The 17,500-nt window shown below is 49.0% G+C and overlaps 1 protein-coding gene across 3 annotated transcripts in view; it reads right to left on the reverse strand.

Annotated features, from left to right (window-relative positions):
• TP63 (tumor protein p63) overlaps positions 1-17,500 on the reverse strand; it is a 77,148-nt gene that overhangs the window by 30,197 nt on the left and 29,451 nt on the right. For all 3 annotated transcript variants that reach the window (XM_070956601.1, XM_070956600.1, XM_070956602.1), the window contains exons 2-3: positions 2,577-2,763; positions 24-139 (exon numbers count right to left, since the gene is read on the reverse strand). In XM_070956601.1, coding sequence (XP_070812702.1) covers positions 24-139; positions 2,577-2,763 — 303 coding nt within the window. The remainder of the gene's footprint in view (positions 1-23; positions 140-2,576; positions 2,764-17,500) is intronic.

Consider the following 17,500-nt stretch of genomic DNA (forward strand, 5'->3'; position numbering starts at 1 on the left):
TCCCACCTGCCCTCCCCGCTCACCTGGGGTGGCTCGTAAGGGACGAGGACGCTCTGCCTCCCGGTGATGGGGTCTTCCACGTACTGCGCGTGGCTGTTGCCTTCCACGCGGATGAGGTGACTGGGAGGAGCAATTTGGCCTGGAAAAGAAGAGTACAGAAATCATTCCAAAATTCAAACTTCCCTCCTTCTCCGGTCCCGAGTGGACTGGAAATGGGACCCCGCTTCACTCCACGGAAGGCCGGAGCAGGTTAAACTTTGCTGGAAGATGCCCTGTCAATCTCCAACCTGAGGAAGCACAGGTGGGCCTCGACTTACGACCGCAACTGAGACTACAACCTGTCGCTAAGCAAGTCACACCTGATTTTATGACTATTTTGCTGCAGTCATTAAGCGAATCAGGGAGCTGTTAAGCCGAAACCCGATTTCTCCCATTGATTTTGCTTGTTGGAAGACGGGTGGGGAATTCACAAATGTCGGTCATGTGACCGTCGTAAATAGAGGCAGTCTTCAACTTACGACCACAACCAAGCCCAAAATTTATGTTGGTAAATGAGACACTTGTCACGTGAGTTTTGCCCCGTTTTACGACTTTTCTTGCCGTGGTCGTTAAGTGAATCATTGCAGTTTTTAAGATAGCAGCACGGTTGTTAAGTGAATCCAGCTTCCCCCTTGACTTTGTTTGTCAGAAGGTCACAAAAGGGGATCATGGGACCCCCGAGACGCTGCAACCGTCGTAAATATGAGTCAGTGGCCAAGCATCCAAATTTTGACCCCGGGGATGCCGCAATGGTCATAAGTGCGAAAACTGGTCCTAAGTCCCTTTTTTCAGTGCCGTTGTAACTTTGAATGGTCACTAAGCAAACCGTTGTAAGTTGAGGACTCCCTCTACATATTGGTTGCCAAGTACCCGAATTTTCATCCTGTTAAGTACGAAATTTGCAGCGAGATGGGCAGCAAACAAATTTAATCAATAAAATTAATAAAATATCATAAGAATAAATTCTTAAAGTGAGGCTCGCCCATCGGTCCTTTTTCCCCCCGTGTGATCGTAATTTCGCATAGTCACTAAGTGAATGATCGTAACTCAAGGACTACCTGTATCTTTTAAACCTGGCAACTTTTAAATCATGCAGACTTCCACTCCCAGAATTTCCCGTGTTTGCCCAAGTTTGAGAAACTTTGTCTTGATAAATCAAACACGTAGTTTGTACCACTTATTTGTGCATCAATTTTTGGCAGCCATAAGTGTGTTTGTTTGTCTCAAAAGATGTTTTAAGACACACTTATGTGTCTGCTGCAAAGGATTAATGCAGATTTTTCCTCCTCTGGAAAGGACCCTATCGAAAATTCGGCCTCTCCTAGTCACAGGGCTTAAGAATAAAAATAATTATAAAAATGATTTCCCATCCATAATTAACTGCAAGACTGATCGGAAAGCAAATTCATGCGCCCCTGAAAATCCTACAATTGGGATTAACAACAATGCTGGGAATTTACACCATTAAACCAGGGGTGAAATCCAGCAGGTTCTGGAGAACCGGTAGCGGAAATTTTGAGTAGTTCAGAGAACCGGCAAATGCCACCTCTGGCTGGCCCCAGAGTGGGATGGAAATGGAGATTTTACAATATCCTTCCCCCAGGAGTGGGGAGGGAATGGAGATTTTGCAGTATCCTTCCCCTGGAGTGGGGTGGAAATGGGGATTTTGCAATATCCTTCCCCCAGGAGTGGGGAGGGAATGGAGATTTTGCAGTATCCTTCCCCTACTACGCTCACCAAGCCACGCCCACAGAACCGGTAGTAAACAAATTTGGATTTCACCACTGCATTAAACATTGCTGCAAGGGAAGCTAAAGCTTTTAGAGCGGGCATGTCCAACCTTGGCCATTTGAAAACCTGCGGACTTCAACTCCCAGAATTCCCCAGCCAGCCCTGCCTATTTCTTTTCCTCCCACTCCACTTAGAGCGGAGAGATTGCAGAGAAAGGGATTAGAAGAGAGTAAGCAATAGGGGATAGATACACGTCAAAAAGTGCTGGCACGGCTGGGGAATTCTGGGAGTTGAAGTCCACAAGTCTTCAAACGGCCTTCTCTGTTTTGTGGCACTTAGGCAAAATATTTAAAGGGGGGAAAAGCTGAGGTCTCCATAAGGTCCTAAGACATTGCCAAGTCATCAATGCAATTTATGCATCATCTCTGGAGGGTTTTTTTAAAGAAGAGATCGGACAGTCATTTGTCCAAAGTGGCATAGGATCTCCCGCTTGAGCCAGGGGTGGGACTAGAAGACCTCTAGGGTCCCTTCCGATTCCGTTATTCTACGTTGCAAACATCCAACTCTTCCTGTCCCTAAATTTTCATAGCCAAGTCTTCGTGACCACAATTATTCCTCCTCCTCCGTTTCCTCTCCTTCTTCCTTCTCGTCCTCTTCTCCTTTTCCTCCTTCTCTTTTTCCATTTCCTCCTCCTCTTTTTCCATTTCCTTCTCCTCTATACCTTCTTCTTTTCCCTCTCTTCCTCCTCCTCCACTACCACCATCATAATTTTTCCATCCATCCATCCTTCCCTCCTTCGGACTCACCTTCGTTGAATTCCCGGCTGAGTTCGTGATTCGGACACCGCTTGACCACTTCGGTCACGTGTTCGGCCTTCTTGTAGACCGGCATGGCTCGGATGACGGCCCCCTGGGGTGGCGGGGTCATCACCTTGATCTGGATGGGGCAGGTCTTGGCGATCTGGCAGTAGAGTTTCTTCAGTTCGGTGGAATACTGTGCCGAGAGAGAATGAGAGAAAGGGAAAAAAGAGAGCGATGAACAGGGTGAAATTTCAAGGCTGGCTGAACAGCTGAGCTCTCCCCCACCCCACCCAAGACTTGTTCACATGATGCAGAATTTGCACTCACGCCCAAGGTGCAGGTACAGGTAGTCCTCAACTTACGACCAAAAGGGAGCCCCAAATTCCTCTCGCCAAGCAAGACATTAGTGAAGAGAGACATTTGTTAAACGAGTTTTGGTTTATTTTAACGACCTTTCTTGCCACGGTTGTTAAGTGAATCACTGCAGTTCTTAAGTAAGTGACACCGTTGTTAAGTGAATCCGGCTTCCCCGTTGACTTTGCTTGTTGGCTAGAAGGTCACAAAAGGAGATCACGTGACCCCGGGACACGGCAATTGTCATCAATACGAGTCAGTTGACAAGTGTTTTGAATTCGGATCACGTGTCCCCGGGGAATGCTGCAAAGGTCGTAAGTGCGAAAAAGTCACTTTTTGCAGTGGCGTTGTAAGTTCAAACGGTCACTAAATGAATCATTGAAGTCGAGGACTACCCGTATTCGTTCCTATTGCGTTCGGGGGCTGTACAGCGGAGGTCTCCCTCCAAGCTTTGCAAACGCTTCTGACTTTTATGGATTTTTTTTATTTTTAAAAAAACCTTAAATTGTGCAACTGCCAAAGGCGGCAATAAATAAAACAATAAAACCCTGTTAAAAGTCAAATAATGCCGAAGATAAAGAGAGCAGTCTTCTGCTTGCGTTGCAGCCCGGAGCAGGTTGGGAACCGGGGGTGGCAAAGACGGGGGCTTAGCGGAACCCACAGCGGCCCAAACCCCTGTAAAGGAGGGGGGAGGGCAGAAATGGCCCCCAGGGGTTCACAACCCAGGTCTCATTCCTTAGGTCAAACCAGGATTTCCTTCCCCGGAGAAACTGGAAAAGTTGCTAGACAATTGGAAACCCATTTTAGGGAGGGAGGGAGGGAGGAAGGAAGGAAAAAAGGGAGAAAAAGGAAGGAAGGAGAGGGAGGGAGGGAGGGAGGGAGGGAAGGAAGGAAGATGATATGAAAGGAGGGAGGGAGGGAGGAAGGAAAAAAGGGGAAAAAAAGGAAGGAAGGAGAGGGAGGGAAGGAGGGAGGGAGGGAGGGAGGGAAGGAAGGAAGGAAGGAAGGAAGGAAGGAAGGAAGGAAGGAAGGAAAATGATATGGAAGGAGGGAGGGAGGGAGGAAGGAAGGAAAAAAGGGAGAAAAAGGAAGGAAGGAGAGGGAGGGAGGGAGGGAAGGAAGGAAGGAAGGAAGAAAGGAAGGAAGGAAGGAAGGAAGGAAGATGATATGAAAGGAGGGAGGGAGGGAGGAAGGAAAAAGGGGAAAAAAGGAAGGAAGGAGAGGGAGGGAGGGAGGGAAGGAAGGAAGGAAGGAAGGAAGGAAGGAAGGAAGATGATATAAAAGGAGGGAGGGAGGAAGGAAAAAAGGGGGAAAAAGGAAGGAAGGAGAGGGAGGGAGGGAAGGAAGGAAGATGATATGGAAGGAGGGAGGGAAGAAGGAAATAGGAACAAGGAAGGGAGGGGCAGAGATAGCGAGGGAGGAGGGAAGGAAGGAAAGAAGGAAGAAGAAAGCGGAAGGAATGATGGAAGGGAGGAAAGAAGGAAGGGAGAAATGAGGGAGGGAGGAAATAGGAACAATGAAGAAAGAAAGGGAAAGGTGGAGGGGAAAAGGAAGAAAGGAAGGTAGGGATGGAAATAGGAACAAGGGAGGGAGGCAGGAAGGAAGGAAAAGGAGAAGGTAGAGGAGGAAAAAAGGAAAAAGAGGAAAAGGAATAAGAGAAGGTGAAGGAAGAAAAGGAGAAGGAAAAGGAGACGACAACAAGAAGGAAGAAGGGAAGGAAACAGAGGAGGAGGAGGAGGAGGAGGAGAAATGGTGGTTGTGTGAAGGAGGAGGAGCAGGGGACTTGATGGTCCTGGAGGAAGAGGAGGAGGAGTGGTGGAGCTGAAGAAATAGAAGAGGAGGAGATGGAGAAGACGGATGGAGCAGCAGAAGGAAGAAGAACAGGAGGAAGAGGAGGCAGAAAAAAACCCACCAGCAGTTTAACTCAGGATTGCAACTCCAAAAGCTGTCCTAGCCACGGGGCAGGCTTCCAAAATGCCCATAATGGGGGGGGGGAAGGGAACAATGCCCCAAACACGCCTTAGGATGCCCCCCTCCCTCTGCCAGAGAGCGCCAAGCCCTTGGAAAGCCCCTGGCCCCGCACCCCACCCCCTGCACCCACGGGGCTGGCGTGGGCACCTTTCGCGCCAGCTGGCCCTTTCAGAGAACGCCGTGTCTGTTTGCTCAGGGATGCCAATCCCGGACCGGCCAAGCACAAAAGGGCTGGCAGGGACGGGCCAACTCAGCCCCGGGCAGCCTGTCCAGATAACATCCCTTGGCAGGAGGTGCCCGTGGGTGGGAAGGTGGCACGCAGGGGCCTGGCTCTGCCAGCTGGGAAAACACAAGCCCCAGGCCAAGGCATTTTTCGACCCACCCACCCACCCCCGAAATTGGGGGACTCCCCTGGCATCGCGGAACAAAAGCACCACCCTGATTCAGTCCCCCCCCCCGAAAAACCCAACACCCCAAAACCCTTTCCCTGCCCGGAGTTTGTGGGTGCGGCCGCCCAAGGCCCAGAGTTTTCTCTCCCCCCTCCCCACTTTTTCTTCCCCTTGTCTTAAGCCCTCTTTCTTTTTAAAGTGCGACAATGTGAGATTGTGCAACAGCCTCTCTCTCGCAGTGCCCGCAGGCTATGGATTTATGGACACAAAGGGTTTACACAGCCTGCGGAAACAGGAACGTGCCAGGCCCCGCGGGGGGGGGGGAGGGGGGTATGGTTTGAAGAAAAAGAAGAAAAAAAAAAAGAGCAGAAAAAGGAGGAAGAAGAAAAAAAATAACAGAACTTGCGACATTCGGAGCCAAGAGGAAACGGGAGTTTTTTTTTCCCTCCCCCCCAAATGTGCTTTTTTTAAAAAATAAAATAAAAGACCTGGTGAAAAAAAATAAATTTATCAGAATGAAGACCCACACGGTGGCAAATGGGGGGTCGCATTTTGGGGAGCTCAAACGGGTAGAAAAGGGGCATTTTGTCTCTGAAAAGAAAAAAAAAAAGCATTGGGCAGCCGCTCTTTGATGAGAAAGAAATAGTCCTCGTACTTACAACGGTTTCCTTAACAACTATTCAAATTGATGGCACTGAAAAAACCTGCCTTACGACCAGTCCTCGTACATACAACCACTTTTTCACTTACAAAAATTCATTTAGTGACCATCCGAAGTTACAATGGCCCTGAAAAACGGACTTTTTTTAGTATTTGAGGGGCTGCCCCAAAGAAGAGGGAGTCAAGCTCTTCTCCAAAGCCCCTGAAGGCAGAAGGCAAGAAACAATGGATGGAAACTAACCAAGGAGAGAAGCAACCTGGAACTAAGGAGAAATTTCCTGACAGTTAGAACAATTAACCAGTGGAACTACTTGCCACCAGAAGTTGTGGGAGTTCCATCACTGCATGTTTTTAAGAAGAGACTGGACAGCCATTTGTGTGGAATGCTATAAGGTTTCCTTCCTGAGCAGGGGGGTGGACTAGAAGACCTTTGAGGTCCCTTGCAGGCCTATGATTCTAGAAGGGAGGGAGGAAACTAATCAAGGAGAGAAGCAACCTGGAACTAAAGAGAAACTTCCTAGCAGTGAGGAGAATGAACCAGTGGAACTACTTGCCTCCAGATATTGTGGGTGATTCACTGCTGGAGGTTTCTAAGAAGAGATTGGATGGAAATGGTCTGGCAGGCGGGAAATGCTACCGGTTCAGGCCGGTTTGCCAGAACCGGTAGTAAAAAAAATGCTTTTAAAAAGTTTTAAAAAAAGGTTCCAACGATCGCGTTGGAGTCAACAGCTGATTGTCGGAACTTTTTAAAATTAAAAAATGTTTTAAAAAAGTTAAAAAAAAAAAAAGTTGGCCATGCCCACCCAGTCACATGACACCCCCACACCAAGCCACGCCCACCAAGCCACACCCACATAACTGGTAGGGAAAAAAAATTAATTTCACCGCTGTGGTCTAGGCTAGGGTCTCCTGCTCGAGCAGAGGGTTGGACTAGAAGATCTCCAAGGTTCCTTCCAGCTCTATTCCAAATTGAATCATCTACACCAGTGTTTCTCAACCTTGGAAGCTTGAAGAGGGGTGGACTTCAACTCCCAGAATTCCCCCAGCCAGCGTTGCTGGCTGGGGGATTCTGGGAGTTGAAGTCCACCCCTCTTCAAGCTTCCAAGGTTGAGAAACACTGATCTACACCATCTTAAAAGCAGGAACCCTTGCAAACATTATTCAAAATCTGCATTATTCAAAATCTTGGCTCCAAAGAATCCCGATCTTTGCCCATTCAGGATATTGCTTCATGCCGAATGCACATACAGCCCCCCCCCCCACCATGCTGTGTGCCCCCAAATGCATCTCTTTGCAGCCTCTGTGGCTATTTGCATTCTCCACAAGGGACCCACGTGCCACCGTTTGCCTCCCCCACCCAAAAAAAACCCCACACCTGCTGCTGTGTATTTGAGAGAAGGAGAGAGAAACGGGCTACGTTACTCTTCTTGGCACCCCCAGCGAGTCCCACAGCCGTCCGGGGCGCACGTCGCAAGCCACCCCACCCCCGACTTTGTTGCACACCTGTCTGCTTTTCCAACAAGCCGCCCCTTCCCTCCCTCCCTCCCTCCTTCCTCCCTGTCTATTCACGTCCTGTTGACAAAAAGTTTGCAAAACTCACACGTCCCACAATTCCAGGGATTAAAAAGCAAAAGGCAGAGGCGGCCGAGACAAAAAGAAAAAAGTAAAAACAAAAAGACCCCGTCCCCAAAAAAAGGAAAAAGGATCATTTGGCGACCGAATAACAGAAAACAAAATAGCAGAGTCGGAAGGGACCCTGGAGGTCTTCTAGTCCATCCCCGTTTAGGCAGGAAACCCTGCACCGCTTCAGACAAACGGTTATCCAATATAATGTACAACAGCACTGGCAAAAAAGTGAATTACGGCCACTCCTCACAGTTAACGACTGTCAGAACATTCCCCCCACAATCCTGGGAGAAAACCGGCATGGTATAGAAATAATACATATTATTTCCATAGCAAGGAAGATAAAAGCAGAATTGCCTTCAATGGATTGTTTTATTCAAAGAGGGAGAATATATTTAAAAGTGTCTTTTTCATTTGGGTATCATTTCTGGATGTTGTGCTTGTGATAAATTAAAAAAAAAAATGAAACTTTTGACTTTGGTTTTATGGATCAGATAGATTTGCCGTCGTAGAAATGGCCAGTGATATACTTACTACAGGTAGCAACCACAGGTAGACCTGGCGACTCTCGTTGTAGAGCGATCGCACACCATAACCGTGCTTACAATCTGACTTCAGCTTTCTCTGTGGCTTTATAGACCCGGGAGGGTCATCGGTGTGAGGATTGGGCATTCCGTTGCTGAACGAGGCAGTCACTAAGCGAGGACTGCCTGTGTAACGTGTAAAAAAAGTGAAGAGTTGAGACTGGAGTGGTTTTTATCTTGTAGTGTGCTAAAAAGTCAATGCATTTTCCCCTTGTACATTTTCTTTTCTCCTCTTTTTTTCTTTCCCATTTTTCCTTCTCTTCCTATTTTATATATATAGATTAAAAGCAATGATAAAAAGCATAAAATGGGGGGAAAAATAATCATGGGAGAAAATTCAGGCCAACGGGCATCTATTTCTGATGGTTGCAGCATCCTGGTTGTGTGTGTGACGTGATCATCATTTGTGCCTTTCCCAGCCAAGCAAAGTCCACGGGGGAAGTTCAGATGTGCTTAATGACCGGGGATTCGTTTAACAACTGCAGGTGATTTTGCTTAACCGTGGCAAGGAAGAGCATAAAACCCGGCGAAACTCAACCTAACAACTTCATGTTTCGGAAGCGCCTCGCTGAGCCGCGGAAGTTCGGCTCCCAATGGTGGTCATAAATTGAGGACTTATCACTGCAGTCGTAAGTCGAGGACCACCTGGAACGCCAAGCGAAGGACTTGATTTGCAAAGGGTGGCAAGGTGGTTAAAACGCCCCCCGCCCTTCCGTTCAGAGCAAATTGCAATGTGCAAAGCATCCGCCCCCCAAAAAAATCCCGATGCAAGGAAACCCCACCCCAATTCTGGGGGTCTCCCAGTTGCAAGCAGGCCAGCCGAGGGAGCCCCTTTTCCAAAGCCCGAGTCCTCCCCCCACTCCTGCCAGCCCCACGCCAGCCAGCCTCCCCGCACAAGGCCCACCCCATGCCGCCTGTTGCCACCTGTCAGTTGTGGGGATTAATTACCCGGTGAGTGCCGGGCGCGGCACATTCCTCCCCGGGCCGCGCCCAGCTGAGAGATGCTGACATCAGGCCTGGGGTGGGGGGGTGGGGGGGTTGCCTGCATCCGAGTCACCACAGATGTGGGGAGGGGACGAGAGATGCGGGGGGGGGCAAAGCCCAAAAGCAGCCACGGACGGGAAAGGCATCCGGTGGGAGGCAGCAAACGGGCCACGGATTCGATTTGGGCCAAGGGACGGCAGGGAAGCAGGGGGGCCGGGGGGCCGGGGGGGGGCAGAAGGGTGCTCTGAGCCAGCAATTTGCAGGGAGGCATTAGTGTCCCCACCCCCCAAAATTGCATCTGCCTGGAAAGGTTTTTCTGGCCGGGTTGTGTACTTGAGGGTTGATGCTGAGTTGTATTGAGGCTCTTTGTTACTCTGAGTAGAACTGGGGGAAATTATGAACCAGAAACAAACTGTGGGGTCTGGGGGGGCTCTCTGATCTGGGTGGTTTTCTTGCAGACGTTTCAGGACCCAACTAGGGAACATCATCAGTGCTGGAAGGGAGCGGGGCTTGCCCTGATGATGTTCCCTAGTTGGGTCCTGAAACGTCTGCAAGAAAACCACCAAGGTCAGAGAACACCAAGGACCCCACAGTCGTCTTCCTCCTCCTCCTCTTGCCCCTCTTTCTTTTCTTCCTCCACTTCCTCTTCTTTTCTTCTTTCTTTTCTTCCTCCACTTCCTCCTCCTTTCTTTTCTTCCTCCACCTCCTCCTTCTCTTCTTGCTTTTCTTCCTCTACCTCCTTCTTCTCCTTTTTCTTTTCTTCCTCCACTTCCTCCTCCTCTTCTTTCTTTTCTTCTTCCACCTCCTCCTCCTTTCTTTTCTTCCTCCACTTCCTCCTCTTCTTTCTTTTCTTCCTCCACCTCCTCCTCCTCCTTTCTTTTCTTCCTCCACCTCCTCCTCCTCTTCTTTCTTTTCTTCCTCTACCTCCTCCTCCTCCTCTTTCTTTTCTTCCTCCACTTCCTCCTCCTCCTCTTTCTTTTCTTCCTCCACTTCCTCCTTTTTTTCTTCTTCCACCTCCTCCTCTTTTTCTTCCTCCACTTCCTCCTCCTCTTCTTTCTTTTCTTCCTCCACCTCCTTTCTTTTCTTCCTCCACCTCCTCCTCTTTCTTTTCTTCCCCCACTTCCTCTTCCTCCTCTTTCTTTTCTTCGTCCACCTCCTCCTCCTCTTTCTTTTCTTCCTCCACTTCCTCCTCCTCTTCTTTCTTTTCTTCTTCCACCTCCTCCTCCTCTTTCTTTTCTTCCTCCACTTCCTCCTCCTCTTCTTTCTTTTCTTCCTCCACCTCCTCCTTCTCCTTTTTCTTCTCCTGCTCTTTCCTGCTCCTATCCTTTCTAGCACTGATAATGTTCCCTAGTTGGGCCGTGAGATGTCTGCAAGAAAGCAACCCAGCTCAGAGAACATCAAGGACCCTTGCAGTGCTTTCCTTCCTCCCCCCTTCTTCTTCCTCTTCCTCCTCATTCCCTTCCTCCTTCTCCTCTTTCTCCTCCCTTCTACAAACCGTTCTCCTTTGTAGCATTGATGACGTTTCCTAGTTGGGTCACAAAACGTCTACAAGAAAACTATGAAGCTCAGAGAGACCCAGGGACCCCACAGTCCTCCTCCTCCTCCTCCTCTCCATAAACCCTTCTCAATTCTACCGTAGCACTGATGATGTTCCCTAGTTGAGTCATGAAACGACTACAAGAAAGCTACCCAGCTCAGAAAGCGCCAAGGACCCCTCATTTCAACCCATTTCTCTTCTACTAGAAGCCAATACATCAAGAGGCTTTAGTGGATCCCTCCTGCACCCAGGATCTCTTTTAATCCAGGCCCAGGACCTCCCCCGCCCCTTTGTGCCCACCGCCCCCACCCTCCAAACAGATCTCCAGGTAAGAATTGCATTCTCAGTTGGCGCTTGGTTACATGCCAGGAATGGTGCAGCCGGTGCCAATCTAAACCGAGTATTTTCCAGGTTTGGAGGGTTGTGCGGATACAACCAGGAAGAGGCTGGGGAGCCCGTCCATCCACCTTAACGACGTTGTGCTTTGGAGTCACAAAACTGGGCGCCACGGAAGGTCACCCACGGGCCAAGACGCAAATCTTTATCCTCTGATCTCAGTTGTCGGCCTTCACTCTGCCTTTGTTTCATCTCCTGCAAAGCCAGCCCCATTCAAGGATTGCAACACAACGCAACACAACACAACCAAAGGGCTCTCCTGCAAAGCCGGCAGCACACTCCACGCGAGTCCCATTCAAGAATTGTGAGTCAAGCACAACACAACACAACCAGAGGGGGACCCCCCCCCTTCCGATCTGAAACCCCCTGCTGGCTCACTTCTGGATCCAATACCTGCACTGCGACAGCTCATTCTGAAAGCCACAAATGTATACAGCTAGTCCTCGAATTACGACGATCCGTTTAGTGACCGTTCCAAGTTACAACGGCCCTGAGAGAAGCGACTTAGGACCATTTTTCACACTTACGACCATCGCAGCGTCCCGGCGGTCACGTGACGAAACTTCGATGTTTTGCAACCGATTCATACTTACGACGGGGTCACACGGTCCCCCTTTTGCGATCTTCTGACGAGCCATGGGGAAGCCAGATTCGATTAACAAACCGTGTTCCTCAGTTAACAACTGCACTGATTCGCTTAACAACCATGGCAAGAAGGTTGCAAAATGGGGCAAAACTCACAAAACTCACTTGTCTTGTTTAGCAATGGAAATTTTGGGATCATTTACGGTCGTAAGTCGAGGATTTCCTGTTCCGAGTTACAACCGATTGCAAAAGCCTACTTACGACCGGGATTCGAAGTTCCAACCGGCAGCCCCATCCCCCCATGGTCACACGGCTGAATTTTGAGCATTCAATAACTGATCTCTATTTACGTCCGTCTGCATCATCCTGCGATCACACGACCACGGTTTCTGGGTTTTTGTCGGAAACCAGCATGTACAGGCAGTCCTCAACTTACGACCGCAATGGAGGCCGACATTTCCGTTGTTAAGTGAGACATTTGTCAGGGAGCTTTGCCTTGTTTTACGACCTTTCTCGCCACGGCTGTTAAGCGAATCTGGCTTCCTCGTTGACTTTGCTCTTCGGAAGGTCGCAAAAGGGGATCACGTGACACAGCAACGGTCGTAAGTATGAACCAGTGGCCAAGCCTCTACATTTGGATCACGTGACCAGGGGGAATGCTGCAATGGTCGTAAGTGTGAAAAATGATCGTAAGTCCCTTTTTTCCAGTGACGTCGTAACTCTGAGCAGTCACTAAATGAATTGTGGTAAGTCTAAGACTAACCGCACTTCCAGTTTCCCACAAAAAAATGTGCCATAACAAAGAATGGGTTCGCTTAGTGACTGCTGCAAAAAAAAAAAAAACCTCTAAAATGATGTATGCTCACATAGTGACCTGCTAATAAACAATCGTCATAATTTACCACTGTTAATTGTGGGCCCAATTAGAGTCATCCCACCCGTTAACTTGGTTAAAGTGGCAAGGTTGGGTTCACACAACATGGCTTGCCCTAGTTCGGCTCAAACCTGGTTTCCAGATGCCGAGCGTTGTCCAACATCAAACCACCTTCCGAGCCAGGTTTGACCTCTTCCCGTCTGCGCCTTTAACCTGGTTAATCAATTGTCCCACATTCTGGGTTGCCTTCTCGTAGCTGTACAAACCCCGAACGTGGGACAGTTGATAAACCAGGTTAAAGAGTCTGCCTAAACGCAGACAGGAAGTTCCCGATGCGAAACTTTTCCATGCTGTGAAGAATTAAAAAGCTGTGAAGAGGCAGTCCTGGACTTACGACCGCCGCAATTTCTCTTGCTAAGCAAGGCAGTTTTTAAGTGAGTCGCGCGCCTGATTTTTCCGACCTTTTCCATCACGGTTGTTAAGTGAAACGCTGGCGTTGGTAAGTGAATCCTGGGATCAGGAAGCAAATCTGGCTTCATTGATTGACCCGTCAGAAGTTACCAGAAGTTGTGGGAAGTTTTTAAGAAGGGACTGGGGAATGATTTGTCTGGAATGATGTAGGGACGCGATGGTGAACCTATGGCATGCATGCCACAGCTGGCATCAGAGCCCTCTCTGCGGGCACGCAAGCAATCACCCAGCTCAGCTCCGCCACACTTGCGTATGCGCACGCCTCCCGCCGGCCAGCTGATTTTCAGGATGCGCGAGGGTCTGGGCACAAGCGGGAGATTCCTATGCATGCATGGGGGGGTTGACGCATGCATGGAGGGCAGGGATCATGCGCATATGCGCAGGGGGTGGGAGAAGAGCGCGGGGGGGGTGCAGCGTGCCCGCCCCGCATAGCCTGTTTTTGTGCCCAGGAGGCTGCAGGGAGGCCTGCTAAACCCAAAACTGGGGGTGGGTAGGAGGTTGGGAAACGTGGGGGGAATGTGCATGCATGCAGAGGGGGTGCGCATTGCATTATGCATTAGGCACACGACAAGAAAAAGGTTAGCCATCACTGCTTGAGCAGGGGGTTGGACTAGATGACCTCCAAGGTCCCTTCCAACACTGTTATGTCAGAGCTTGTTGCAGAAATTAAATCCAGAAAGCACACGCAGGCAGACGGATGCAGCAGGATTCATTAACTTCTTTTATATACATAATAATACATGAAGATAAATGTACAATACCCATATAGATTCTTCTTCAACATAGTAGCAGTTACAAGCAACGCACAAGGCAGGAGAGAACAGTTAGTTTCATTTCAGCAGAGCAGAGCTTAATACAAAGGGAGCCTCCTCCATACAGGGCAGTTAAGCTTCTGCACAGCCTCAGTCGCCTAAGCAGATTTCCAAGAAATATCATTTGCCTGCAAGCAAGAACTGGTGGGACCATAAAATACAGGCAGTCCTTGACGTACGACGATTCACTTAGTGACCATTCAACGTTACAATGGCACTGAAAAAAGTGACTGGGGACCATTTTTCAACTCTGCTATTCCTTCTTTCCTTCCTCTCTCTCACTCTTTCTTTCCCTCTCCTTCAATTCCTTCCTTCCTTCCTTCTTTTTTTAAGAAAGTTTTTTAAGAAGAGACAGCCACTTGTCTGAAATGGTCTAGGGTCTCCTGCTTGAGTGGGGGGTTGGACTAGAAGACCTCCAAGGCCCCTTCCCACTCTGCTCTTCTCTTCTGTTCTGAAGCTGGCTGAGACCCCTGCAAATGGCTACCTGTATTCCTTATTAACGGGAGGTTTGAACGATTAAAAATCATTTCTTTCTTTTGCAAGCTGCTACTGAAAAAAGAAAAATGAAAAAATTTATCGCCAAGTAAACAGGAAATTGTACCGCGAGGGATTAATTTTGTTCCACAAATAAAAAAGTGAGAGCCAAGCCGTCCTTCCATTCAATTCGAGGTTGAGGTGAGATTGCATAATTGAATTCCAGAGGCAAAAATTTCTGGATTCTCGAGGCCCAGGAAATCCCCCACCCACCTCCCGTGTCCAAAATGGGCAGGGAGAATTTGAAAAGGCACCCAGATGGGTCAAAGGAAGCCAAACAACCTTCTCGGAGGTCACCTGGGTGCCAGCAAACATCTCCAGGTGTGAAGGGCCCAGGTCGGTGGTTTCCGGCTCTTAACCGCCTCGTGTTGCAACGTTCCCCAGTTGCCTTCCCAGAATCGGAGGTCTCGACCCTCGGCCACTTGAAGACTTGTGGAGTTCAACTCCTAGAATTCCCCAGCCGGCTATGCTTAAATCTCTTGTCATCCCTTTCTCTGCAATCTCTCCATTTTTAATTTAATTCTCTTCAATGCTGGGAGTTGAAGTCCACAAGTCTTAAAAGTGGTCAAGGATGTGTGGGAGATCCCCACCACCTGAGGTCCACCACAAGGTCAAAGACACAAGGAAGGTGGACAGCCCTTCTAGGCCGGCTTGTGGGGGACGCAGGAGTCCATCCTGGGAGGAAAGCTGCACGCTGCAACCAATTGATGTTGGAAAGGACTTGTTTTTGATAAAAGAGAATATCTGTAGCTCAGGATTGAACGGTGGGATCCTTGGTACTCTCCGAGATGGGTGGTTTCCTTGAAGACGTTTCATGACCCAACTAGGGAACATCATCAATGCTAGATGAGAGGGAGTGTTTGCACTATTATCTAGTTGGGTCATGAAACATCTGCAAGAAAATCCTCAAGCTCAGAGAGCACCAAGGACTACACTGTCGTCCTCCGCTCCTTCTCTCCCCCTCCACAAACCCTATTTCCCCTTCTAGCACTGATGATGTAACCTAGTCTGGTAACAAGATGTCTGCAAGAAAATCATCCCGTTCAAAGAGCACCAAGCACCCCCACAGGACCTGCGTTTCACCCAATGTGCCAACTGGTGAGGGAAGGCATTCTTGACGGCCAAGTCTACCCCTTCTAGAGACGTCTGGGGCCAAGCCTTGAGGAAGCCCCCTTCGGAGCAAAACCCAGCCTAGAATCCCAGCTTGCAACGGCCGCCATGCCCACCACCTGCAACGCCCCCCCCAATCTTCTTCCCGCGCACTTGCCCGCAGGATCTCCTCTTCCAGCCCGTAAATTTTTCCCTGGAGACTTCAAAGACATTAACTCTTCCTCAAGTCCCTCCACCCCGTTTCCCCCCCCCTCCTTAAGCCCAGAGGATGGGCCACGTCAGCCTCCAGAGTCCCCCCCCCCACCTTTCCCCACCACCCCTGCGGGCTAACCGGGCAAGGCAAGTCCCAACGGAGCCCCGCACGGCTTCCAAGCACTCAGCGCCTCTGGTCTTGTCTTGGTACATAGTTGTGCAAGTAGCTTCATGCCCCCCTCCCCCCACTACAGCCCGGACCCCCCCTCCCCTTCCTCCTCCTCCTCCCCACCTCAGCCCAATCCATCTACCTGGATTACACGCCAGGAAACCTTCAGCCTCTACTCTAGTTGCATAAATCAAACTCCCCACCCCCCCATCCCCCACCCCCGGAGAGGGAGGGAGGGCTCTCTCTCTCTCTCTCTGTGTGTGTGTGTGTGTGTGTGCACATACATACATGCACAGGGAGTAAAACCTGGAGAGTTTCCAGCACCGTGTTTTGCTCCTTGCTGTTGTTTTGTATTGCTGTTTTTAATTTGTGCACAACTAACTTTATATTCATGTATAACAAATCAGCCTTCCATCCTTTCTAAGGTGGGTAAAATGAGGACCAGTTTGTGGGGGCAATAAGCTGACTTTGTATAAATATATACAAAAGGATGAAGGCTATTGCTTAACGCCTTGTAAGCTGCCCTGAGTCTCCGGAGAAGGGCGGCATATAAAAATAAATAAAAATAAAAAAATAAAAGGAGAGAAGCAGGGTGGATAAAAATCAATGATTTTTTTTTATAAAATAAAAAAAAATCAGATTTTTTTGATTTAAATCGGATTTTTTTGGATTTTTATCGAATTTATTTTAATAAAAAACTTTTGGGGTAAAAATCTATCGTAAGATAGTTTTCTATTTAAGATACATAAATAATTTAGTTTCTTCAGCATGAAACGGAGCTGAGTTATGTAGCAGGAGGCTGTATATTCTGCAACACTGGGACTATCGGTGAGTCAACGGTGGGTCAAAGGAGGAGCAGAGATGACAGCTGCTCTTTAAAAATTACGATTTAAATCGAGTTGATTTAAATCAAGCCTTTTTACTAGTGATTTAAATCATGACTTAAATTGTGATTTAAATCAACTCGATTTAAATCAAATCCACCCTGGAGAGAAGCAACTTGGAATTAAGGAGAAACTTCCTAAGAAGTCAGGACAGTTAACCCGTGGAACAGCTCGCCACCAGAAGTTGTGGGTAGCTCCGTCACTGGAAGCTTTTAGGAAGAGATTGGACAGACCTTTGTCTGAAATGGTTAAGGGCTTCCTGCTTGAGCAGGGGGCTGGACTAGGAGACCTCCAAGGACCCCTTCCAGCTCTATTCGGATGGATTGATCTTATGCAATGGCCAATCGCTCCAGAGCTGGATCCAGGTGCCAGGTATCGTCAGCAGAGACGGAATCACAAATTTGATCTATAATGCTGACTCTCTGATCCGCATCACTGCCAAAGAGGTCGCTCCCAAATGCTCCGTGCCCTTAGGTTGCATCTACCGGCAGTCCTCGGCTTACGACCTACAACGGAGCCCAAAATCTCCGTTGCTAAGCGAGACAGGCGTTGGGTTTTGCCCCCATTTTATGACTCCTCTTGGCACCGCTGTTAAAGTGGATCCCTGCGGTTGTTAAGTGAGGAACACGGTCGTTAAGGGAATCTGCCCCCCCTCCCCTTGATTTTGCTTGCCAGAGGGTCGCAAAAGGGGGATCACGTGACCCTGGGACACTGCGACCGTCGTAAATACGAGTCAGTTGCCGAGCGTATGAATTTTGATCACGTGACCCCGGGGATGTTGCGACGGTCGTAAGTGTG

Source organism: Pituophis catenifer, unplaced genomic scaffold, assembly GCF_029215685.1.
Source record: "Pituophis catenifer annectens isolate HBS135680 unplaced genomic scaffold, rPitCat1.0.hap2 SCAF_112, whole genome shotgun sequence".
Lineage (NCBI taxonomy): Eukaryota > Metazoa > Chordata > Lepidosauria > Squamata > Colubridae > Pituophis > Pituophis catenifer.